Genomic DNA, 26,498 nt, shown 5'->3' with positions numbered 1-26,498 from the left:
ATTACTCCTCAACCATCAGGCTCCTGAACCAGAGGGGATAACTTCACTCACCCCAACACTGAGCTGTGCCCACGACCCGTGGACTCACTTTCAAGGACTCTTCACCTCATGTTCTGGATATTTATTGCTTATGTATTTTTATTTATTGCTTTTTGTATTTGCAGTCTGTTGTCTCTGGTACACTGGCTGTTTGTCCGTCTTTGTCTGGGTGCGGTCTTTCATTGATTCTGTTGTGTTTCACTGCATCACAATGATTGCCCACAAATCTCAGGGTGACACGTTTGTACTTTGATAATAACTCACTTTGAGTAGGGGTGATGGGCTGAATGAAGAAGAATCTTTTGGTACAAACCATTTATTTACAAACACCGAGCTGTGGATTCATTCACCGGCCAACGCAGTGACCTCCTGCACGTGCTCCCTGACCACACGGTCCAGTACAGTATAGACATCCTGGCACGCCTTCACCGCCGCCTCCACCACTTTCTCCAGGTTGTCCTCGTGTAGCCGCGCGTTCATCTCCAGCAGCGCGATCTGCTGCGACTTGGGCAGCACGGCCATGGCCACCTGCGGCCCCCCCGCCGACTCCTCGATGTAGCTGAGGTCCGTCAGAGGGGTGTCCTCGACGAAACCCGTGGAGCAGGCGCACACGTAGTCTCGCATGGGAATGCCGGCGTCGATCACCGCCAACGTGGCCGCATTCACGCAGGCGCAGTAATTCCCACCGTCCGCCTGCAAAATCTGGGAGGGTGGGGGGAGATAAAAAGCAGGATGTCAATGTGCGGGAGGGCTGTCCGACACATACCACACCTCTCCCTAGACTGAGGCAGGTGGACCGCAGCTGGTCTCTGGCACAGTGGGTAAAACTTGACACCAGAGACCCAAGTTTAATCTCCAACTCTGAGACTGACTGCATGGTGTGCAGCCTTTTAAAATTTATTTAGAGATAAATTTTACTTGGAGACATTGAACCCATGAACACTACCTAATAATACTTTTATTTCTGTTTTTGCAATGCTTAACTATTTAATTTAAATAGATATACTTAATGTAATTCTGTTTTTTTCTATTTAACATGTATTGTATTGCACTGGTCCCACAAATTTAACAGATTTCACGGCATATGTCAGTGATATTAAACCTCAGTCTGTGGGAGGAAACCAGAGCACCCGGAGGAAACGCAAGAGGTCACGGGGAGAACGTACCAACTCCTTACGGACAGCCGAGGAACTGAACCACGGTCACTGGCACTGCAACCACTACGCTCCCGTGCAAGTGTAACACACACAACGAGGGTGAAATCATCAGAGGCCAAAGGGCCTAGTTCTGCTCTTTTGTCTGATGGTCTGAACTGTTATAATCAAACCTGCGTCCACCACATGCTCGTCCCACGCTCTCACCACCCCGAGTGGTGAAGTTCCCCCTCATGTTCCCCTTAAACATTCCACCTTTCACCCTTCTCCCATGAGCTAGTCTCACCCAACCTGAAGGGGAAAAGCCAAATCAGAATCGGGTTTCCATCGTAAAGGCGGCATCCGTCACGCAGGACACGCCCTCTTCTCATTGCTACCATCGGGCCTAAAGATCCTTACTAAACACCTTCTTCCCCTCCACCACCAGATTTCTGAATGGACAACAAAACTAACTCACTATTTCCTCCCATTTTCTGTGCTATTAATGTTGATGTATAGTTATTACTATGGATTGCTGTTCCTAATGCCACAGAACAAATTTCAGACCCTGATATTGTAGACAATAGACAGTAGGTGCAGGAGTAGGCCATTTGGCCCTTCTAGCCAGCACTGCCATTCACTGTGATCATGGCTGATCATACACAATCAGTACCCCGTTCCTGCCCTCTCCCCTTATCCCTTGACCCCGCTATCTATAAGAGCTCTATCTAACTCTCTCTTGAATGCATCCAGAGACTTGGCCTCCATTGCCTTCTGGGGCAGAACATTCCACATATCCACCACTCTCTGGGTGAAAAAGTTTTTCCGCATCTCAGTTCTAAATGGCCGACCCCTTATTCTTAAACTGTGGCCTCTAGTTCTGGACTCACCCATCAGCGGGAACATGCTTCCTGCCTCCAGCGTGTCCAATCCCTTAATAATCTTATATGTTTCAATCAGATCCCCTCTCATCCTTCTAAATTGTGAAACTTGTCGTTTTGTGACAGCACTATAGTGCAATGCATCAAATAACCACAAGTTACAAACATAAATATATAATAAATACTGCTCCAAAAAAAAATCACTGCATTTAGCCGAACTATTCCTCCTCAATTTTATTCATCATTTGACCTCCATCAAATCTCCCCTCATCACCTACGCTCCTGGGAATGAAGTCCTAACCTTTCCCTATAACTCAGTTCCTCAAGACCTGGCAACATCCTTGTAAATTTTCTCTGTACTCTTTCAACCTTATTGATATCTTTCCTGTAGGTAGGTGACCAGAACCGCACACAATACTCCAAATTAGGCCTCACCAACGTCTTAGAACCATAGAACATTACAGCACAGAAACAGGCCTTTTGGCCCTTCTTGGCTGTGCCGAACCATTTTTCTGCCCAGTCCCACTGACCTGCACCCGGCCCATATCCCTCCATACACCTCTCATCCATGTACCTGTCCAAGTTTTTCTTAAATGTTAAAAGTGACCCGCATTTACCACTTCATCTGGCAGCTCATTCCACACTCCCACCACTCACCCTTTTAACTTTTCCCCCTTCACCCTTAACCCATGACCTCTGGTTTTTTTCTCCCCTAGCCTCAGTGGAAAAAGTCTGCTTGCATTCACTCTATCTATACCCATCATAATTTTATATACCTCTATCAAATCTCCCCTCATTCTTCTACACTCCAGGGAATAAAGTCCTAACCCATTCAACCTTTCTCTGTAACTCAGTTTCTCAAGTCCTGGCAACGTCCTTGTAAACCTTCTCTGCACTCTTTCAACCTTATCAATATTCTTCCTGTAATTCGGTGACCAAAACTGCACACAATACTCCAAATTTGGCCTCACCAATGTCTTATACAACCTCACCATAACATTCCAACTCTTATACTCAATTCTTTGATTTATAAAGGCCAATGTGCCAAAAGCTCTCTTTACTACCCTATCTACCTGTGATGCCACTTTTAGGGAATTTTGTATCTGTATTACATTCTACAACACCTCGACAACCCAGGAATTTCTGTCAGGGTCCTGTTTGTTGACTTTAGCTCGGTGTTTAACACCATCGTCCCAGAAATCCTCCACTCCAAACTCACCCAGCTTACTGTCTCCCCCGCCATCTGTCAGTGGATCACTAGCTTCCTGACTGACAGGGTGCAGCAAGTGAGCCTGGGGAGCATCATCTCTAGCACCCGGACAATCAGTACCGGTGCCCCCCCAGGGATGTGTGCTCTCCCCACCACTCTTCTCCCTTTACACTAATGACTGCACCGCACAGGATCCATCTGTTAAACTCCTGAAATTTGCAGACAACACAACTGTCATTGGCCTTATCTGAGACGGTGATGAGTCTGCATACAGACGGGAGGTGGAACGGCTGGCCCTCTGGTGTGGTCAGAACAATCTGGAGCTAAATACGCTCAAGACTGTGGAGATGACAGTGGAGTTCAGGAGAAGCCCCCCAATACTCCCCCCACTCACTATACTCAAAAGTATTGTGTCTGCTGTGGAGACCTTCAGATTTCTGGCTGTCACAATCTCCCAGGACCTGAAGTGGACGCCCAACACGGACACTCTTATCAAAAAGGCTCAGCGAGATTGTATTTCCTACGTCAACTCAGGAAGAACAACCTGCCTCAGGAGCTGCTGATTCAATTCTATTCAGGAATAATCCAGTCTGTTCTCTGTTCGTCCATCACTGTCTGGTTTGGATCAGCTACCAAACAAGACAAGAATAGCCTCCAAAGAACCGTCAGGGCTGCGGAAAGGATTATTGGTGTGAAGCTGCCCTCGATCCAGGACTTATATGCATCTAGAGTCAAGAAGCAAGCAAGCAGCATAATTGTAGACCCATCACACCCTGGACATCACCTGTTCCAACTCCTTCCTTCTGGTAGGCGCTTTAGATCACTGTATGCCAGGACAAATAGGTACAAGAACAGTTTTGTTCCGTATGCCACCAGTCTTATGAACACTTGAATTTTAGTCTATTATAAATCAAGTCCACCTGTACATTCAGACAGGTGGACCTCATTGTATATAGTTTATGATTATTTGCACTATTGTTTTTGTTTGCTTTTAATTCTGTACAGAGAGAGCTCAGGGAAACCGGCATCAAATTCCCTGTGTGTGTCCTCATACTTGGCGATAATAAAGGATTCGGATTCTGAAAAGAAAGTATTCCCAGATCCCTCTGTTCTACTGCACTCCTCAGTGCCCTACCATTTATCTTGTATGTTCTACCTTGGTTTGACCTTCCGAAGTGCAATACCTCACACTTGTCCGCATTAAACTCCATCTGCCATTTTTCCAGCTCGTCCAGATCCCTCTGCAAGCTTTGAAAACCTTCCTCACTGTCCACTACACCTCCAATCTTTGTGTCATCAGCAAATTTGCTGATCCAATTTACCACATTATCATCCAGACCATTGATATAGATGACAAATAACAATGGACCCAGCACTGATCCCTGTGGCACACCACTAGTCACAGGCCTCCACTCAGAGAAGCAATCCTCCACTACCACCCTCTGGCTTCTCCCATTAAGCCAATGTCTAATCCAATTTATTACCTCACCATGTATACCTAGCGACTGAATCCTCCTAACTAACCTCCCATGCGGGACCTTGTCAAAGGCCTTACTGAAGTCAATGTAGACAACATCCACTGCCTTCCCTTCATCCATTTTCCTGGTAACCTCCTCAAAAAACTCTAATAGATTGGTTAAACATGACCTACCACGCGCAAAGGCATGTTGACTCTCCCTAATAAGTCCCTGTCTATCCAAATACTTGTAGATCCTATCTCTTAGTACTCCTTCCAATAACTTACCTATTACCGACGTCAAACTTACCAGCTTATAGTACAACCTCAACACAGCATCCCAACTCCTGCACTCAATACATTGATTTATGAAGGCCAATTGAGTCCTGATGAAGGGTCTCGGCCCAAAACATCCATTGATTATTCATCTCCATAGATGCTCCCTGACCTGCTAAGTTCCTCCAGCATTTTGGGTGAGTTAAAATGTCCCAGTCTTTTTGTGACCCTGTCTATCTGTGATTATGGATCTGCATTCCCAGATCTACCTCAGTGCACTGTGTAATGATTTGATCTGTATGAACAGGATGCAAGACAAGACTTCATTGAACCTTGGTAGATTAACAGTAAGTACAAAGTTACAAGGCCCAGATGCGTTCCCTCGCAGCTTGTTACCTGCACATAGATGTCAATCTGGGACTGTGGGTACAGCTGTGTCAGGATGGCGGCCTCGAAGGTCTGCTTCAGGTGCAGGGTCATCTCCGTGGACTTGCGGTCACCGTGAGGTCTCCTCTTCCGCTCGCCAGTGCTGAAGGTCGCCATGCTGTACTGGCAGTTCACAGTGGCCTTGTCGTGGAGGGCCTTACTGCGAGCCCCACGGATCTGAGGCAGAGAACCCAGCAGGGTGAGGACACCTCGCGGAGACGGAGAGAGGTGTGTGTGTGTGTGTGTCTGGGTCTGCGTCTGTGTGTGTGTGTGCGCACACCTCGTGGAAACAGGGAGGGGTGTGTGTGTGTGCGCACACCTCGCGGAGACAGGGAGGGGTGTGTGTGTGTGCGCACACCTCGCGGAGACAGGGAGGGGTGTGTGTGTGTGCACACCTCGCGGAGACAGGGAGGGGTGTGTGTGTGTGCGCACACCTCGCGGAGACAGGGAGGGGTGTGTGTGTGTGCGCACACCTCGCGGAGACAGGGAGGGGTGTGTGTGTGTGTGCGCGCGCGCACCTCGCGGAGACGGGTGTGTGTGTGTGTGTGTGTGTGTGAGTGAGAGACCAAGGTCTCCCCCCCCCCCCCCATTAGTGACATTTACCAGGAGCATTGCAGACAAAGGGCCGGAAGCATTGTTGAGGATCCCCAACACCCACCACACAATCTCTCTGACCCACCACCGTCAGGAAGGAGGTTCAGGAGCATCAGGACTAGGGCTGGCAGACTGGGTGACAGCTTCTTCCCTCAGGCTGATGAATACCCTGTCACCACCGAGATCTCGTCACTGGGACAGTGAGCTGTCTGCTGTTTACCCCTGCTGCACACGGAGTGCATTTTGAATTTTTTTAAATTAACTTACTTATGGTAATATTTTGTTTGATAGGTTGGGCTGTGTGTGATACATGTTTTGTGAGCGCACCGTGGTGTCGTTTGGTTGTCTATATGTACAGTCAGATGACAATAAACTTGAACTTGGAGACAATTCTTGTAACTAGTCTTGAACCAAGGGGCACGTCTGAGGGCGAGGAACCAGACATTTGTAGTGAAAATAAGATTGATCTTTATTCTGTTGGGGGGGGGGGGGGAAAGAGTGAAATTCCTTCACCCTCCCACTCCGTCCCTCCTTCTGTCTCATCCACCTCTCCTCAGTCCCTCTCCGTGTCTCCTCTCCTGAGCCCCTCCCACCCCTATCGGGCCCAACCATTCCCTTTTCCCTCTCCAGTCTGTCCCCTCTTGTCTCGGTATGCTGTCCTGGCTTCCTGGGTCCATCTCCCTATCCAGGCACAACAACTCCCATCTCCTCTCTCCCTAGTCTCTCAACTCTTCACCCCCCCCCCCCCCGATATCCCTATAGATACACTGGGTCACTGGAACCCCCCCCCCCCCCCGGATCACCCTATAGATACAATGGGTCACTGGACACCCCCCACCCCCATCACCCTATAGACACACTGGGTCACTGGACCCCACCCCCATCACCCTATAGACACACTGGGTCACTGGACCCCACCCCCCATCACCCTATAGACACACCGGGTCACTGGACCCCTCACTTGATATCACCCCGGAACAACGGTTCCCTCCCCATTCCAGCTCCTCTCCCTCGCCTCACCTGATGCGGTCCGTATACCACCGCCAGGGCCTTGGTGTTCCCCTGTTCGATATAGGCCGAGCCATCTGCTTGCGCGAAGACGCCCATGCGGCCACGGATCTTCCTGAGCTCGGTCGGTCGCCGGCCGTCCACCCGGTAGCCCTGGTCGGAGAGCAGCTCCAGGCCCGCCATCCTCCTGTTCCCACGCAGCGAGCAGGTGCTGTCGAGGCAAATGGACTACAAATCCCAGCACCCCCTGCGGGAGACGCATACAAATCCCAGCACCCCTCGCGACATTGCATACAATTACCTTTGACCGACCTACGAATCCCAGCACTCCCTGCAGCCCGGAAGCCGGAAACACGCTGGACTGGACAAGGGTTTATTGTAAAATTAAAACATTCTTAGCAGTCATTATGGGCTTGCGACAATATCTCATGTTTGGCCAAAAAGAAAATAAATCGACAAATTAAATTGCTAATATTACTCTAAAAATAGACAGTTTTAGTCTTATATTCTGTCTAGGTAGCCTCCAACCTGATGGCATGAATATCGATTTCTCTGACTTCTAGTAATGGTCCCCCCCCCCCCCCACTCTCAATGGATACGATTAAATATTGCGTTTCAGCAGCAGTACTCTCATCCCATTTTCCCTCTCTCACCTTGGCCATCGCTTTAGGCAGGCATCTTTCTTCCATGTTTTTCTGTCCTCTCCTATCAGATTACCCCTTCTCCAGCCACGTATCTCTTTCACCATTCAACTTCCCAGCTATTTATTTCACCCCTTCCCCCCCCCCCCCGCTTTCACCTACCTTGTGTTTCTTTCTCCCTTCCCCCTACTTTTTAACTCTGACTCCTCATCTTTTTTTCTCCAGTCCTGCAGAAGGGGCTCGACCCGAAACTCTACTTTTGTCCATAGATGCTGCCTGGCATGCTGAGATCCTCCAGCATTGTGTGTGTGTGTGTGTGACTTAGTTTTTGTCCTAATTGTGTTGTACCTTGTAACAATTGTAATTTATGAATAAATTATGTTTTATGTCAATTCTATTTAAATGCCACGTGCTTGCTGCTGCAAGTAAGTGTTCAGAATCAGAGTGAATGTCAGTGACATAAGTCATGAAATTTGTTGCTTTGCAACATCAGTAGAGTGCAGGCATAACAAATCACCATATCTAAATAATAAGAATAAATAAATAGTGCAAAACAAAAATGATAAGTTCTTGAACTATTAAGAAATCAGGCAGGACCATTCACTCATAAATCTCTTGAAGAGTGTCCTCGATCTGCTCCCTGATGGAAACAATGAGAAGAGGGCCTTGTCCTGGGTGATGGGGGCTGTTAACGGTGGATGCTGCCTTTTTGAGGCATCGCCTTTTGAAGGTGTCCTGGATGCTGGGGAGGTTAGTGCCCATGACGGAGCTATTTACCGATCCCGTGCAGTGGCCCATCTACATCAGACACTAAATCAAATAATCAGAATTATCTCCTCACAAATACATCTGTAGAAATTTTCTATGGTCTTTGAGAACATGAATCTCTGCAAACTCTGAATGCAATATAGCCACTTGCACACCCTTTCCATAATTGCATCAATACGTGGGGCCCAGGTTAGATCTTCAGAGACCATGAGGACCAGCGTGCTCCCTCAGCTTCCCTGTCCTTGGTATGGGCGTCTGGAACACACTGCCCCAGGGGCTAACACATATGAAATGTTGGCCATCGATCTTCCTCCACAGAGGAAGATCCCCCCCCGCCCCGCTACTTTGAGCATTGTGTTTGATTATAATTTTCTGTTTTTATTTCAGATTTTCAGCCTCTGCCGTAGTTTACTTGCCGGTATATATCGCCATGACGCATACGGATGGCCGGGAAGACGTTGTGCGTGCTCATTGGTTGTAATTAGGCGCCAATCAGGAGGTTGGCTGGGGAGGCAGCGCAGCAATGCTGTATCTAATTGGACGTCGTTGCCGGCCAACGCTGTGATTGGATGCTTCGGCTTTCTGCATTGTGATTGGCCGCAGGCGGGGTCCGGGCTTCTTTGAGGCAATTGGATTGGGAGCAGGAGTCAGGATGTTTCGGATTGGACAATGAAGCGAAGTGGGTGGGGCTGCATCCTGACCAACCTGGGGTCGGATGGACAAAGCGGAGCGGAGCGGAGCGGTTATTCTCCCCGGACTGAGGTCGGGCTTCTGTGGTCATATCCAAGTTCGACAGACATAGTGAGGGGAGTGGGAGTGAGGGGGAGTGATGGAGTGGCGGGGAGAGTGAGTGAGGCGAGTGGGAGTGACGGGGAGAGTGAGTGAGTGAGGGGAGTGGGAGCGACGGGGAGTGTGAGTGAGTGAGGGGAGTGGGAGCGACGGGGAGAGTGAGTGAGTGAGGGGAGTGGGAGTGAGGCGAGTGGGAGTGACGGGGAGAGTGAGTGAGTGAGGGGAGTGGGAGTGGGGAGAGTGAGTGAGTGAGGGGAGTGGGAGCGACGGGGAGAGTGAGTGAGTGAGGGGAGTGGGAGCGACGGGGAGAGTGAGTGAGTGAGGAGAGTGGGAGTGAGGCGAGTGGGAGTGACGGGGAGAGTGAGTGAGTGAGGGGAGTGGGAGTGAGGCGAGTGGGAGTGACGGGGAGAGTGAGTGAGTGAGGGGAGTGGGAGCGACGGGGAGAGTGAGTGAGTGACGGCGAGTGGGAGTGAGGGGAGTGGGAGCGACAGGGAGAGTGAGTGAGGGGAGTGGGAGTGACGGGGAGTGGGAATGACGGGGAGAGTGAGTGAGGCGAGTGTGAGTGACGGGGAGTGTAAGAGACGGAGTGAGTGAGGGGAGTGTGAGTGACGGGGAGAGTGAGTGAGGGGAGTGGGAGTGACGGCGAGTGTGAGTGAGGGGGAGAGTGAGTGGGAGTGACGGGGAGAGTGAATGAGGGGAGTGTGAGTGATGGGGAGAGTGAGTGAGGCGAGTGTGAGTGACGGGGAGAGTGAGGCGAGTGTGAGCGAGGGGGAGAGTGAGTGAGGGGAGTGTGAGTGACGGCGAGAGTGAGTGTGAGTGAGGGGAGTGTGAGTGACGGGGAGAGTGAGTGAGGGGAGTAGGAGCGACGGGGAGAGTGAGTGAGGGGAGGGGAGTGTGAGTGACGGCGAGTGGGAGCGACGGGGAGAGTGAGTGAGGGGAGGGGAGTGTGAGTGACGGCGAGTGGGAGTGAGGGGAGTGGGAGCGACGGGGAGAGTGAGTGAGGGGAGTGGAAGTGACGGGGAGAGTGAGTGAGGCGAGTGTGAGTGACGGGGAGTGTGAGTGAGGCGAGTGGGAGTGACGGGGAGAGTGAGTGAGTGAGGGGAGTGGGAGCGACGGGGAGAGTGAGTGAGTGAGGGGAGTGGGAGCGACGGGGAGAGTGAGTGAGGGGAGTGGGAGTGACGGGGAGAGTGAGTGAGGCGAGTGTGAGTGACGGGGAGTGGAAGCGACGGGGAGAGTGAGTGAGGGGAGTGTGAGTGACGGGGAGAGTGAGTGAGGGGAGTGGGAGTGACGGGGAGTGTGAGTGAGGCGAGTGGGAGTGACGGCGAGTGTGAGTGAGGGGGAGAGTGAGTGGGAGTGATGGGGAGAGTGATTGGGAGTGACGGGGAGAGTGAGTGAGGCGAGTGGGAGTGAGGCGAGTGGGAGTGAGGCGAGTGTGAGTGACGGGGAGTGGGAGCGACAGGGAGAGTGAGTGAGGGGAGTGGGAGCGACGGGGAGAGTGAGTGAGGGGAGTGGGAGCGATGGGGAGAGTGAGCGACGGCGAGTGTGAGTTAGGGGAGTGGGAGTGACAGGGAGAGTAAGTGAGGCGAGTGGGAGTGACGGCGAGTGTGAGTGAGGGGGAGAGTGAGTGGGAGTGACGGCGAGTGTGAGCGAGGGGGAGAGTGAGTGACGGGGAGAGTGAGTGAGGCGAGTGTGAGTGACGGGGAGAGTGAGGCGAGTGTGAGCGAGGGGGAGAGTGAGTGAGGGGAGTGTGAGTGACGGCGAGTGTGAGCGAGGGGGAGAGTGAGTGAGGGGAGTGTGAGTGACGGCGAGAGTGAGTGTGAGTGTGGGGGAGAGTGAGTGTGAGTGACGGCGAGTGTGAGTGAGGGGAGTGGGAGCGACGGGGAGAGTGAGGGGAGTGGGAGTGACGGGGAGAGTGAGTGAGGCGAGTGTGAGTGACGGGGAGTGGGTGCGACGGGGAGAGTGAGTGAGGGGAGTGGGAGCGAGGGGGAGAGTGAGGGGAGTGGGAGTGACGGGGAGAGTGAGTGAGGCGAGTGTGAGTGACGGGGAGTGGGTGCGACGGGGAGAGTGAGTGAGGGGAGTGGGAGCGAGGGGGAGAGTGAGTGTGAGTGACGGCGAGTGGGAGTGACGGGGAGAGTGAGTGGGGGAGTGGGAGTGACAGGGAGAGTAAGTGAGGCGAGTGGGAGTGACGGCGAGTGTGAGTGAGGGGGAGAGTGAGTGGGAGTGACGGGGAGAGTGAATGAGGGGAGTGTGAGTGACGGGGAGAGTGAGTGAGGCAAGTGTGAGTGACGGGGAGAGTGAGGCGAGTGTGAGCGAGGGGGAGAGTGAGTGAGGGGAGTGTGAGTGACGGCGAGTGTGAGCGAGGGGGGAGAGTGAGTGAGGGGAGTGTGAGTGACGGCGAGAGTGAGTGTGAGTGACGGGGAGAGTGAGTGTGAGTGACGGGGAGTGTGAGTGACGGGGAGTGTGAGTGACGGCGAGTGTGAGCGACGGGGAGAGTGAGTGAGGGGAGTGGGAGTGAGTGGGAGAGTGAGTGGGGGAGTGGGAGTGAGGCGAGTGGGAGTGACGGGGAGTGGGAGCGGTGGGAGTGACGGGGAGAGTGAGTGAGGAGAGTGGGAGTGAGGGGGAGAGTTAGTGGGGGAGTGTGAGTGACGGGGAGTGTGAGTGACGGGGAGTGTGAGTGACGGGGAGTGTGAGTGAGGCGAGTGTGAGTGACGGGGAGTGGGAGTGACGGGGAGAGTGAGTGGGAGTGACGGGGAGAGTGAGTGTGAGTGAGGGGGAGAGTGAGTGGGGGAGTGGGAGTGACGGGGAGAGTGAGTGAGGTGAGTGGGAGTGACGGGGAGAGTGAGTGAGGCGAGTGTGAGTGACGGAGAGTGGGAGCGACGGGGAGATTGAGTGAGTGGGAGTAGGAGTGAGAGTGGGAATGACTGAAAGAATGAATGAGGGAGAGTGATGGGGAAAAACGGGGTGAATGAGTGACGAGGGGGATTGAGGGAAGGGGGAGTGATGGGAGAACGAGTAAGGAGTGAGAGTCTCTTTCCTCCGACAGTCTCTGGAGTTCAGCCTGTGAGTGACAATGGAGTCAGGGGACATGTTTCAGTTCGCCATCGATCGCGGTGGAACCTTCACTGACGTGTTTGCCCGGTGTCCTGGGGGAAAGGTCCGCGTCATGAAGCTGCTGTCTGAAGATCCAGCCAATTACCGGGATGCCCCCACCGAGGGTATCCGGAGAATCCTTCAGGAGGTAAACGCCGGTGTGGGCGATCCCAGCGTGGCACACTGGGATGTGGTGGTGGTGTCGGGGACTAAAGATTCGGCAGGTGCTGGAAACCCCCAGAGACAGGAATGTGGAAACCTGGGGAGAGGGGATGCTGGAGCTGAACTCCGATGCTACTGGGTTGCCCTGTTAAACTGCTCTCAGATCAGTCTAAACCTTCCCTTCCACGTAACCCTCCATTGTTCTATCATCCATGTGCCAATGTCCCGAATATATCTTGCTCTACCAACACCCACCACTCTGTTCCTGACACCTCCCCTCTGATCATCTGAAATGAGGCCCCCTTGTCTTAGCCATTCCCACCGTGGGGAATGTCCACGGCATCTCTGCCTCTTGTCCGCCTTGGTGCTGTTCACGGTAAGACCCTGTCCTGTACATCTGACGCTGTGCCTTTCGATCAGCAGCAGCGGGTATCCACACCGCTTCCAGTGTGGCGATCGTCAGCCCGATGTCTGTGCAACCAAACGAGGCCACTCTCAGCTTGCAGGGGCAACACCTCGTATTGTGTCTGTGCAGCCTCCAACCTGACAACATGCGTGTAAACTTCTCGAACTTCCAGTCATTTCTGCCCCTCCCCCTTCTCTTTTTCCATTCCCCATTCTAGTTCTCTTCTTACCCCTTCTCTATCAGCTCACTCTGCTGCCCCTCCTCCCCTTTCTCCCAGTCCATTGTCTTCTCCCATCAGATCCTTCCCTCTACAGCTCCTACCGTTCCCACCTATCACCTCCCAGCTTCTTATTTCACCCTCTCCCCCACCGAACCAACTTCACCCACACCTGGTCTCACTATTGCCTGCCATCTTGTACTCCTCCCCCCCCCACCCACTTCCCCCTCTCCCCCCCGCCTTTCCCCCCCGCCTTTCCCCCCTCTCCCCCACCTGCCTTTCCCCTCACCTGCTCCTCTTCCCCATCTCCCCGCTCCTGCCTCCTGGCGAAGGGTTTGGTTTGAGATGCATCACCTGACCTGCTGAGTTCCTCTAGCCGTGTCTGTTTGTGTGAGAGTGTGTGTGAGAGTGTGAGTGTGAGAGTGTGAGTGTGAGAGTGTGTGTGTGAGAGTGTGTGTGTGAGAGTGTGTGTGTGAGAGTGTGTGTGTGAGAGTGTGTGTGTGAGAGTGTGTGTGTGAGAGTGTGTGTGAGAGTGTGAGTGTGTGTGTGAGTGTGTGTGTGAGTGTGTGTGTGAGTGTGTGTGTGAGTGTGTGTGTGAGTGTGTGTGTGAGAGTGTGTGTGTGTGTGTGACTATCAGACATGCTCTTGGTTTGTGTCGCTGACAGGAAGGTGGGGTGCCTGTACCGAGAGATCAGCCCATGGACACCTCTCGAATTGACTGGATCCGAATGGGGACTACCGTGGCCACCAATGCGCTGCTGGAGCGGAAGGGGGAGAGGATCGCGCTGCTCATCACCAGGGGCTTCAAGGACTTGCTGCACATCGGTAACCAGTCGCGGCCAAGGATATTCGACTTGGTGAGTGCCCAGCAGCGCCCGTGTGGGCCGGCGTCCTGCACTCGAAGCAATTCTCTGCTGCACACTGGAACTGGCCTTTTGGCTCATAATGTGATCAAGCTAATGCTCGGTTGTCCAACGCGTCCAAGACCTGTGTGGGGGAGGTTTTAAAGAGGAAAAGCCATTGCACTGGGGCAATTCCACTCAGAAGTTTGGTCCAGTGGTATGAGTCGTTGTTGCAGCTCAGGTCTCCCTTGTTTGCACGATGGTGTTATCTGTGCCCGGTCATGTCCTCGCTGTCCACGGAGCGCTGCAGAACGGCCTTCCTGGCCGTTGGATCTCACTGTTGGTCTCCGTCTACCGGAGCTGACTTCATGTGTCAGGGCAGACACGCCCCTATCTCACCGGCCAGCCCGCCCGGGTGCGGCCACTGTCGCATGCAAACAGTTAGTAATGTCTAATTAAACTCATTCCTTCTCTACACAATTGCCATATCCTGAGCAATTGGTTGCCAGTTTCCACTGGCCTCCCATTTAAAAGAAAAGCTAGCAGACTGTGTTCTTGAGAGATAATAGTGTCTGGTTTCTGTGGGGAGGTCCAACCACCCCATCCCCCACGCCAAGAATGCTTTTCATCTTACCCAGGATGGGATAAGAGGGGTTCAGGGGGACATGTGCCAAGTGGGGATACATAGGACCAGTTTAGAAGGGTGGCGGTGATGAAGGACCCCTTTCCATCCTGTTCTAACTCTGTCCCTCCATTCTCTGCATCTTGCCATGATGAAATGGCAGAGCAGACTAGATGGGCCAAATGGCCTCATTCTGCTCCTATACCTGGTCCACATTCATCTGCCGTTCTCCCAGCCTCATAAACGCCTCCCTGGCATCTGCGTGCGTCCACCACCACCTGTAAGACACAGGAGCAGAATTAGGCCATTCAGCCCCTTGAATCTGTTCTGCCATTCCATCATGGCTGATTTATTTTGCACACAGTGTCCAATACCAGAGGTCTGTGTTTAGAGTGAATTCAAAGCTGGTGTTTTTACACAGTGACTCGTGGAGCCCGGAATGCGCCCGCGGTCTGGCAGGCTGATGCAAGCAGATATAATGGAGGTGTTGAAGAGGCATGTCATTTGACAGAGGATGGAGGGGAATGAACATTGTGTAGACAGGATGGAATAGTTCAGCACAACATTGTGGGCAGAGGGCCTGTTACTGTGCTGTGTTTCAAACATCCGGCAGCTAAGCACCCTTCGCCCTGTCTCACCAACCCCTCCTCTCTACAATTTTGTGTCTCCACTCTGTTTTCACTCTCTCTCACACTGACCCTCCCTCTCTCTCCACTCACTCACTCTCACACTGACCCTCCCTCTCTCTCCACGCACTCTCTCTCACACTGACCCTCCCTCTCTCTCCACTCACTCACTCTCACACTGACCCTCCCTCTCTCTCCACACACACTCACTCTCACACTGACCCTCCCTCTCTCTCCACACACTCTCACTCTCACACTGACCCTCCCTCTCTCTCCACTCACTCACTCTCACACTGACCCTCCCTCTCTCTCCACTCACTCACTCTCACACTGACCCTCCCTCTCTCTCCACACACTTTCACCACCACACTGACCCTCCCTCTCTCTCCACACACTTTCACCACCACACTGACCCTCCCTCTCTCTCCACACACTTTCACCACCACACTGACCCTCCCTCTCTCTCCACTCACTCACTCTCACACTGACCCTCCCTCTCTCTCCACACACTTTCACCACCACACTGACCCTCCCTCTCTCTCCACGCACTTTCACCACCACACTGACCCTCCCTCTCTCTCCACACACTCTCTCTCACACTGACCCTCCCTCTCTCTCCACACACTCTCTCTCACACTGACCCTCCCTCTCTCTCCACACACTCTCTCACACTGACCCTCCCTCTCTCTCCACACACTCTCTCACACTGACCCTCCCTCTCTCTCCACTCACTCTCTCTCACACTGACCCTCCCTCTCTCTCCACACACACTCTCACACTGACCCTCCCTCTCTCTCCACACACTCTCTCACACTGACCCTCCCTCTCTCTCCACACACTCACTCTCACACTGACCCTCCCTCTCTCTCCACACTCTCTCTCACACTGACCCTCCCTCTCTCTCCACTCACACTGACCCTCCCTCTCTCTCCACACACACTCTCCCTCACACTGACCCTCCCTCTCTCTCCACTCACTCACTCTCACACTGACCCTCCCTCTCTCTCCACTCACTCTCTCTCACACTGACCCTCCCTCTCTCTCCACTCACTCACTCTCACACTGACCCTCCCTCTCTCTCCACTCACTCACTCTCACACTGACCCTCCCTCTCTCTCCACTCACTCACTCTCACACTGACCCTCCCTCTCTCTCCACACACTCACTCTCACACTGACCCTCACTCTCTCTCCACACACTCACTCTCACACTGACCCTCACTCTCTCTCCACACACTCACTCTCACACTGACCCTCCCTCTCTCACTCACTCTCACACTGACCCTCCCTCTCTCTCCACGCACTCTCTCTCACACTGACCCTCCCTCTCTCTCCACGCACTCTCTCTCACACTGACCCTCCCTCTCTCTCCACGCACTCTCTCTCACACTGACCCTCCCTCTATCTCCACTCACTCTCTCTCACACTGACCCTCCCTCTCTCTCCACACACTCTCTCTCACACTGACCCTCCCTCTCTCTCCACACACTCTCTCACACTGACCCTCCCTCTCTCTCCACTCACTCACTCTCACACTGACCCTCCCTCTCTCTCCACTCACTCACTCTCACACTGACCCTCCCTCTCTCTCCACACACTCTCTCACACTGACCCTCCCTCTCTCTCCACGCACTCTCTCACACTGACCCTCCCTCTCTCTCCACTCACTCACTCTCACACTGACCCTCCCTCTCTCTCCACACTCTCTCTCACACTGACCCTCCCTCTCTCTCCACACACTTTCACCACCACACTGACCCTCCCTCTCTCTCCACACACACTCTCTCACACTGACCCTCCCTCTCTCTCCACACTCTCTCTCACACTGACCCTCCCTCTCTCTCCACACACTTTCACCACCACACTGACCCTCCCTCTCTCTCCACACACTCACTCTCACACTGACCCTCCCTCTCTCTCCACACACTCACTCTCACACTGACCCTCCCTCTCTCTCCACTCACTCACTCTCACACTGACCCTCCCTCTCTCTCCACTCACTCTCTCTCACACTGACCCTCCCTCTCTCTCCACTCACTCACTCTCACACTGACCCTCCCTCTCTCTCCACTCACTCACTCTCACACTGACCCTCCCTCTCTCTCCACTCACTCACTCTCACACTGACCCTCCCTCTCTCTCCACACACTCACTCTCACACTGACCCTCACTCTCTCTCCACACACTCACTCTCACACTGACCCTCACTCTCTCTCCACACACTCACTCTCACACTGACCCTCCCTCTCTCACTCACTCTCACACTGACCCTCCCTCTCTCTCCACGCACTCTCTCTCACACTGACCCTCCCTCTCTCTCCACGCACTCTCTCTCACACTGACCCTCCCTCTCTCTCCATGCACTCTCTGTCACACTGACCCTCCCTCTCTCTCCACACACTCTCTCACACTGACCCTCCCTCTCTCTCCACACACTCACTCTCACACTGACCCTCCCTCTCTCTCCACACACTCACTCTCACACTGACCCTCCCTCTCTCTCCACACACTCACTCTCACACTGACCCTCCCTCTCTCTCCACACACTCTCTCTCACACTGACCCTCCCTCTCTCTCCACACACTCTCTCACACTGACCCTCCCTCTCTCTCCACACACTCTCTCACACTGACCCTCCCTCTCTCTCCACACATTCTCTCACACTGACCCTCCCTCTCTCTCCACTCACTCACTCTCACACTGACCCTCCCTCTCTCTCCACTCACTCACTCTCACACTGACCCTCCCTCTCTCTCCACTCACTCTCTCACACTGACCCTCCCTCTCTCTCCACACACTCTCTCACACTGACCCTCCCTCTCTCTCCACTCACTCACTCTCACACTGACCCTCCCTCTCTCTCTCTCCACTCACTCACTCTCACACTGACCCTCCCTCTCTCTCCACGCACTCTCTCACACTGACCCTCCCTCTCTCTCCACGCACTCTCTCACACTGACCCTCCCTCTCTCTCCACGCACTCTCTCACACTGACCCTCCCTCTCTCTCCACGCACTCTCTCACACTGACCCTCCCTCTCTCTCCACACTCTCTCTCACACTGACCCTCCCTCTCTCTCCACACACTTTCACCACCACACTGACCCTCCCTCTCTCTCCACACACTCACTCTCACACTGACCCTCCCTCTCTCTCCACACACACTCTCTCACACTGACCCTCCCTCTCTCTCCACGCACTCTCTCTCACACTGACCCTCCCTCTCTCTCCACGCACTCTCTCTCACACTGACCCTCCCTCTCTCTCCACGCACTCTCTCTCACACTGACCCTCCCTCTCTCTCCACGCACTCTCTCTCACACTGACCCTCCCTCTCTCTCCACGCACTCTCTCTCACACTGACCCTCCCTCTCTCTCCACGCACTCTCTCTCACACTGACCCTCACTCTCTCTCCACTCACTCACTCTTACACTGACCCTCCCTCTCTCTCCACACATTCTCTCACACTGACCCTCCCTCTCTCTCCTCTCACTCACTCTCACACTGACCCTCCCTCTCTCTCCACTCACTCACTCTCACACTGACCCTCCCTCTCTCTCCACACACTCTCTCACACTGACCCTCCCTCTCTCTCCACACACTCTCTCACACTGACCCTCCCTCTCTCTCCACTCACTCACTCTCACACTGACCCTCCCTCTCTCTCCACTCACTCACTCTCACACTGACCCTCCCTCTCTCTCCACACACTCTCTCACACTGACCCTCCCTCTCTCTCCACACACTCACTCTCACACTGACCCTCCCTCTCTCTCCACACACTCTCTCACACTGACCCTCCCTCTCTCTCCACTCACTCACTCTCACACTGACCCTCCCTCTCTCTCCACTCACTCACTCTCACACTGACCCTCCCTCTCTCTCCACACACTCTCTCACACTGACCCTCCCTCTCTCTCCACACACTCTCTCACACTGACCCTCCCTCTCTCTCCACACACTCTCTCTCACACTGACCCTCCCTCTCTCTCCACACACTTTCACCACCACACTGACCCTCCCTCTCTCTCCACACACTCACTCTCACACTGACCCTCCCTCTCTCTCCACACACTCACTCTCACACTGACCCTCCCTCTCTCTCCACACACTCACTCTCACACTGACCCTCCCTCTCTCTCCACACACTCACTCTCACACTGACCCTCCCTCTCTCTCCACACACTCACTCTCACACTGACCCTCCCTCTCTCTCCACACACTCTCTCACACTGACCCTCCCTCTCTCTCCACACACTCTCTCACACTGACCCTCCCTCTCTCTCCACACACTCTCTCACACTGACCCTCCCTCTCTCTCCACACACTCACCCTCACACTGACCCTCCCTCTCTCTCCACGCACTCTCTCTCGCACTGACCCTCCCTCTCTCTCCACGCACTCTCTCTCACACTGACCCTCCCTCTCTCTCCACGCACTCTTTCTCACACTGACCCTCCCTCTCTCTCCACTCACTCACTCTCACACTGACCCTCCCTCTCTCTCCACTCACTCACTCTCACACTGACCCTCCCTCTCTCTCCACACACTCTCTCACACTGACCCTCCCTCTCTCTCCACACACTTTCACCACCACACTGACCCTCCCTCTCTCTCCACACACTTTCACTCTCACACTGACCCTCCCTCTCTCTCCACACACTTTCACCACCACACTGACCCTCCCTCTCTCTCCACACACTCACTCTCACACTGACCCTCCCTCTCTCTCCACTCACTCACTCTCACACTGACCCTCCCTCTCTCTCCACACACTCACTCTCACACTGACCCTCCCTCTCTCTCCACACACTCACTCTCACACTGACCCTCCCTCTCTCTCCACACACTCACTCTCACACTGACCCTCCCTCTCTCTCCACACACTCTCTCACACTGACCCTCCCTCTCTCTCTCTCCACTCACTCACTCTCACACTGACCCTCCCTCTCTCTCCACGCACTCTCTCACACTGACCCTCCCTCTCTCTCCACGCACTCTCTCTCACACTGACCCTCCCTCTCTCTCCACTCACTCACTCTCACACTGACCCTCCCTCTCTCTCAACACTCTCTCTCACACTGACCCTCCCTCTCTCTCCACACACTTTCACCACCACACTGACCCTCCCTCTCTCTCCACACACTCACTCTCACACTGACCCTCCCTCTCTCTCCACTCACTCACTCTCACACTGACCCTCCCTCTCTCTCCACGCACTCTCTCTCACACTGACCCTCCCTCTCTCTCCATGCACTCTCTGTCACACTGACCCTCCCTCTCTCTCCACACACTCTCTCACACTGACCCTCCCTCTCTCTCCACACACTCTCTCTCACACTGACCCTCCCTCTCTCTCCACACACTTTCACCACCACACTGACCCTCCCTCTCTCTCCACACACTCACTCTCACACTGACCCTCCCTCTCTCTCCACACACTCACTCTCACACTGACCCTCCCTCTCTCTCCACACACTCTCTCACACTGACCCTCCCTCTCTCTCTCTCCACTCACTCACTCTCACACTGACCCTCCCTCTCTCTCCACGCACTCTCTCACACTGACCCTCCCTCTCTCTCCACGCACTCTCTCTCACACTGACCCTCCCTCTCTCTCCACTCACTCACTCTCACACTGACCCTCCCTCTCTCTCCACACTCTCTCTCACACTGACCCTCCCTCTCTCTCCACACACTTTCACCACCACACTGACCCTCCCTCTCTCTCCACACACTCACTCTCACACTGACCCTCCCTCTCTCTCCACTCACTCTCTCTCACACTGACCCTCCCTCTCTCTCCACGCACTCTCTCACACTGACCCTCCCTCTCTCTCCACACACTCTCTCACACTGACCCTCCCTCTCTCTCCACTCACTCTCTCTCACACTGACCCTCCCTCTCTCTCCACGCACTCTCTCACACTGACCCTCCCTCTCTCTCCACTCACTCTCTCACACTGACCCTCCCTCTCTCTCCACGCACTCTCTGTCACACTGACCCTCCCTCTCTCTCCACACACTCTCTCTCACACTGACCCTCCCTCTCTCTCCACACACACTCTCTCACACTGACCCTCCCTCTCTCTCCACACACACTCTCTCACACTGACCCTCCCTCTCTCTCCACACACTCTCTCACACTGACCCTCCCTCTCTCTCCACACACACCCTCACACTGACCCTCCCTCTCCACGCACTCTCTCTCGCACTGACCCTCCCTCTCTCTCCACGCACTCTCTCTCACACTGACCCTCCCTCTCTCTCCACGCACTCTCTCTCACACTGACCCTCCCTCTCTCTCCACTCACTCACTCTCACACTGACCCTCCCTCTCTCTCCACACACTCTCTCACACTGACCCTCCCTCTCTCTCCACACACTCTCTCACACTGACCCTCCCTCTCTCTCCACTCACTCACTCTCACACTGACCCTCCCTCTCTCTCCACACACTCACTCTCACACTGACCCTCCCTCTCTCTCCACACACTCTCTCACACTGACCCTCCCTCTCTCTCCACTCACTCACTCTCACACTGACCCTCCCTCTCTCTCCACTCACTCACTCTCACACTGACCCTCCCTCTCTCTCCACACACTCTCTCACACTGACCCTCCCTCTCTCTCCACACACTCTCTCACACTGACCCTCCCTCTCTCTCCACACACTCTCTCTCACACTGACCCTCCCTCTCTCTCCACACACTTTCACCACCACACTGACCCTCCCTCTCTCTCCACACACTCACTCTCACACTGACCCTCCCTCTCTCTCCACACACTCACTCTCACACTGACCCTCCCTCTCTCTCCACACACTCACTCTCACACTGACCCTCCCTCTCTCTCCACACACTCACTCTCACACTGACCCTCCCTCTCTCTCCACACACTCACTCTCACACTGACCCTCCCTCTCTCTCCACACACTCACTCTCACACTGACCCTCCCTCTCTCTCCACACACTCTCTCACACTGACCCTCCCTCTCTCTCCACACACTCTCTCACACTGACCCTCCCTCTCTCTCCACACACTCTCTCACACTGACCCTCCCTCTCTCTCCACACACTCACCCTCACACTGACCCTCCCTCTCTCTCCACGCACTCTCTCTCGCACTGACCCTCCCTCTCTCTCCACGCACTCTCTCTCACACTGACCCTCCCTCTCTCTCCACGCACTCTTTCTCACACTGACCCTCCCTCTCTCTCCACTCACTCACTCTCACACTGACCCTCCCTCTCTCTCCACTCACTCACTCTCACACTGACCCTCCCTCTCTCTCCACACACTCTCTCACACTGACCCTCCCTCTCTCTCCACACACTTTCACCACCACACTGACCCTCCCTCTCTCTCCACACACTTTCACTCTCACACTGACCCTCCCTCTCTCTCCACACACTTTCACCACCACACTGACCCTCCCTCTCTCTCCACACACTCACTCTCACACTGACCCTCCCTCTCTCTCCACTCACTCACTCTCACACTGACCCTCCCTCTCTCTCCACACACTCACTCTCACACTGACCCTCCCTCTCTCTCCACACACTCACTCTCACACTGACCCTCCCTCTCTCTCCACACACTCACTCTCACACTGACCCTCCCTCTCTCTCCACACACTCTCTCACACTGACCCTCCCTCTCTCTCTCTCCACTCACTCACTCTCACACTGACCCTCCCTCTCTCTCCACGCACTCTCTCACACTGACCCTCCCTCTCTCTCCACGCACTCTCTCTCACACTGACCCTCCCTCTCTCTCCACTCACTCACTCTCACACTGACCCTCCCTCTCTCTCAACACTCTCTCTCACACTGACCCTCCCTCTCTCTCCACACACTTTCACCACCACACTGACCCTCCCTCTCTCTCCACACACTCACTCTCACACTGACCCTCCCTCTCTCTCCACTCACTCACTCTCACACTGACCCTCCCTCTCTCTCCACGCACTCTCTCTCACACTGACCCTCCCTCTCTCTCCATGCACTCTCTGTCACACTGACCCTCCCTCTCTCTCCACACACTCTCTCACACTGACCCTCCCTCTCTCTCCACACACTCTCTCTCACACTGACCCTCCCTCTCTCTCCACACACTTTCACCACCACACTGACCCTCCCTCTCTCTCCACACACTCACTCTCACACTGACCCTCCCTCTCTCTCCACACACTCACTCTCACACTGACCCTCCCTCTCTCTCCACACACTCTCTCACACTGACCCTCCCTCTCTCTCTCTCCACTCACTCACTCTCACACTGACCCTCCCTCTCTCCTCCACGCACTCTCTCACACTGACCCTCCCTCTCTCTCCACGCACTCTCTCTCACACTGACCCTCCCTCTCTCTCCACTCACTCACTCTCACACTGACCCTCCCTCTCTCTCCACACTCTCTCTCACACTGACCCTCCCTCTCTCTCCACACACTTTCACCACCACACTGACCCTCCCTCTCTCTCCACACACTCACTCTCACACTGACCCTCCCTCTCTCTCCACTCACTCTCTCTCACACTGACCCTCCCTCTCTCTCCACGCACTCTCTCACACTGACCCTCCCTCTCTCTCCACACACTCTCTCACACTGACCCTCCCTCTCTCTCCACTCACTCTCTCTCACACTGACCCTCCCTCTCTCTCCACGCACTCTCTCACACTGACCCTCCCTCTCTCTCCACTCACTCTCTCACACTGACCCTCCCTCTCTCTCCACGCACTCTCTGTCACACTGACCCTCCCTCTCTCTCCACACACTCTCTCTCACACTGACCCTCCCTCTCTCTCCACACACACTCTCTCACACTGACCCTCCCTCTCTCTCCACACACACTCTCTCACACTGACCCTCCCTCTCTCTCCACACACTCTCTCACACTGACCCTCCCTCTCTCTCCACACACACCCTCACACTGACCCTCCCTCTCCACGCACTCTCTCTCGCACTGACCCTCCCTCTCTCTCCACGCACTCTCTCTCACACTGACCCTCCCTCTCTCTCCACGCACTCTCTCTCACACTGACCCTCCCTCTCTCTCCACTCACTCACTCTCACACTGACCCTCCCTCTCTCTCCACACACTCTCTCACACTGACCCTCCCTCTCTCTCCACACACTCTCTCACACTGACCCTCCCTCTCTCTCCACTCACTCACTCTCACACTGACCCTCCCTCTCTCTCCACTCACTCACTCTCACACTGACCCTCCCTCTCTCTCCACTCACTCTCTCTCACACTGACCCTCCCTCTCTCTCCACACACTCTCTCACACTGACACTCCCTCTCTCTCCACACACTCTCTCTCACACTGACCCTCCCTCTCTCTCCACACACTCTCTCTCACACTGACCCTCCCTCTCTCTCCACACACTCACTCTCACACTGACCCTCCCTCTCTCTCCACTCACTCACTCTCACACTGACCCTCCCTTTCTCTCCACACACTCTCTCTCACACTGACCCTCCCTCTCTCTCCACACACTCTCTCTCACACTGACCCTCCCTCTCTCTCCACACACTCACTCTCACACTGACCCTCCCTTTCTCTCCACACACTCTCTCTCACACTGACCCTCCCTCTCTCTCCACACACTCTCTCTCACACTGACCCTCCCTCTCTCTCCACACACTCACCCTCACACTGACCCTCCCTCTCTCTCCACACACTCACCCTCACACTGACCCTCCCTCTCTCTCCACACACTCACCCTCACACTGACCCTCCCTCTCTCTCCACACACTCACTCTCACACTGACCCTCCCTCTCACTCACACTGACCCTCCCTGTCTCTCTCCACACACTCTCACTCTCACTGACTGTCTCTCCATTGACTCACTCCCACACTGACTCTCTCTGTCTCACGTGTTTAGGAGATCACCATGCCTGAGGTGCTCTACGAGGAGGTGATCGAGGTTGAGGAGCGAGTGGTTTTGCAACAGACGGGCTGCCAATTGACCAAGCCAGATGGGCTGGAGGTTGTCACGGGTAGGAGCTCTCACTCTGTACACATCGATGGAGTGGAGGTTGTCGGTGTCGGTCTGTGTGGGACGTCTCTGTCGGGGTGCGTGTGTACGTGGACGTGTTCAGGATGTTCAGGATTGTTTGATGTCATTTCCTGTACACAAGTGTAAAGGAGAGTGAAATAATTGTTGCTGCGGATCTGATGCAGCACAACAACAACACAATGAGACAAAGAACACAATAAATATCGATGCCTAAGATATAGATTATAGACATACAAAGTGTCACTGGGCACAGGAGTGTCTGTACACAAGGTGACTGACAGGAAATGATGAAGTAGTGGTGGGTTTGTGGGAGGAGGTGTTGATCAGCCTTTCTGCTTGGGGAAAGTATCTGTTTATGAGTCTGGTGGTCCTGGTGTGGATGCCACGTAGCCTCCTCCCTGATGGGAGTGGGACAGACAGTCCGTGAGCAAGGTGGTTGGGATCTTTCATGATGTTGCTGGCCCTGTTCCAGCACCTTTCTCTCTAGGCTGGAGCTGGTGATGTCATGGGCAGTTTTGACTGTCCGTTGCTGAGAAACGTTCATAAATTTTCTCGAATATCTTTCTATTTCTTTGTGACGATTAATTACAAATTTTATTCCCTTCATCTGAGAAGTGCCCAAACTCTGACTTATTTGCGTTACAGAGAGGTGGGTGCCTGGAATACTCTGACAGAGGTGCCGGTTAAGCAGATACAATGGGTGAGACATTGGAGCATAAGTAGGCCATTCAGCCCATCAAGCCTGCTCTGCCGTTCCATCATGGCAGATTTATTATCCCTCTCAATCCCATTGTCTTTCCTTCTCCGCGTATCCTTTGACACTGACTAATCAACATATACCCGGCGACTTGGCCTCCACAGTCAGTGTACGTATGCGGTGTGCCGGCAGTAGGAAGATGTAAGGCATATATGTCAAACTCAAGACCCGCGGGCCAAGTCCGGCCCGCGGTGGAATTATCTTTGGCCCGCGAGATAATATCTAATTACTATTAAAGCTGGCCCCAGTAATCGAAGCGCCTATGGCGTATGATATGGCTAATGCTGAGTTTATTCAGGTACCAGGTTTTCAGGGTTTTTAGTGTTTATTCGGTTTCCCTGGTTTATTTCCTGAATATCATTAATGAATAAACACCACAATGGTGAACGACGTTTTCTCCAGCCTGGTCAAGCCCTTGGGCAGACTGGAGTTTGTCTGGAGTCACTTTGTCAGCGTGGCAACAGATGGCGCACCGTCCACGGTCGGGAAAAAGTCAGGTGTTGTTGCGAAACTCAGAGAGAAAGTTCAGA

The 26,498-nt window shown here is 54.0% G+C and overlaps 2 protein-coding genes across 4 annotated transcripts in view; one reads left to right on the top strand and one right to left on the bottom strand.

Annotated features, from left to right (window-relative positions):
- Positions 1-339: 339 nt before the first annotated feature.
- exosc4 (exosome component 4) lies at positions 340-7,275 on the bottom strand. Its single transcript, XM_073055169.1, has 3 exons — positions 7,036-7,275; positions 5,392-5,598; positions 340-741 (listed from the first exon to the last, which is right to left on the bottom strand). Exons 1-3 carry the CDS (start codon positions 7,204-7,206, stop codon positions 382-384), a joined length of 738 nt encoding a protein of 245 aa, XP_072911270.1. The 5' UTR covers positions 7,207-7,275; the 3' UTR covers positions 340-381.
- A 1,798-nt stretch (positions 7,276-9,073) lies between these two features.
- Positions 9,074-26,498, top strand: part of oplah (5-oxoprolinase, ATP-hydrolysing) — a 115,682-nt gene continuing 98,257 nt past the window's right edge. The window contains exons 1-4 of one of the 3 annotated variants that reach the window (XM_073055166.1): positions 9,074-9,194; positions 12,265-12,459; positions 13,762-13,953; positions 25,077-25,191. In XM_073055166.1, coding sequence (XP_072911267.1) covers positions 12,292-12,459; positions 13,762-13,953; positions 25,077-25,191 — 475 coding nt within the window. In that variant the 5' untranslated portion in view covers positions 9,074-9,194; positions 12,265-12,291. Of the gene's footprint in view, positions 9,234-9,260; positions 9,279-12,264; positions 12,460-13,761; positions 13,954-25,076; positions 25,192-26,498 lie in introns of those variants that run through there. The other 2 variants (XM_073055167.1, XM_073055168.1) reach the window with 2 other exon arrangements.

Source organism: Hemitrygon akajei, chromosome 8 (genome assembly GCF_048418815.1).
Source record: "Hemitrygon akajei chromosome 8, sHemAka1.3, whole genome shotgun sequence".
In the NCBI taxonomy this organism is placed as follows: domain Eukaryota; kingdom Metazoa; phylum Chordata; class Chondrichthyes; order Myliobatiformes; family Dasyatidae; genus Hemitrygon; species Hemitrygon akajei.
The sequence above is the reverse complement of the archived record's forward strand: the minus strand, read 5'-3'. Positions and strand labels throughout refer to the sequence as shown.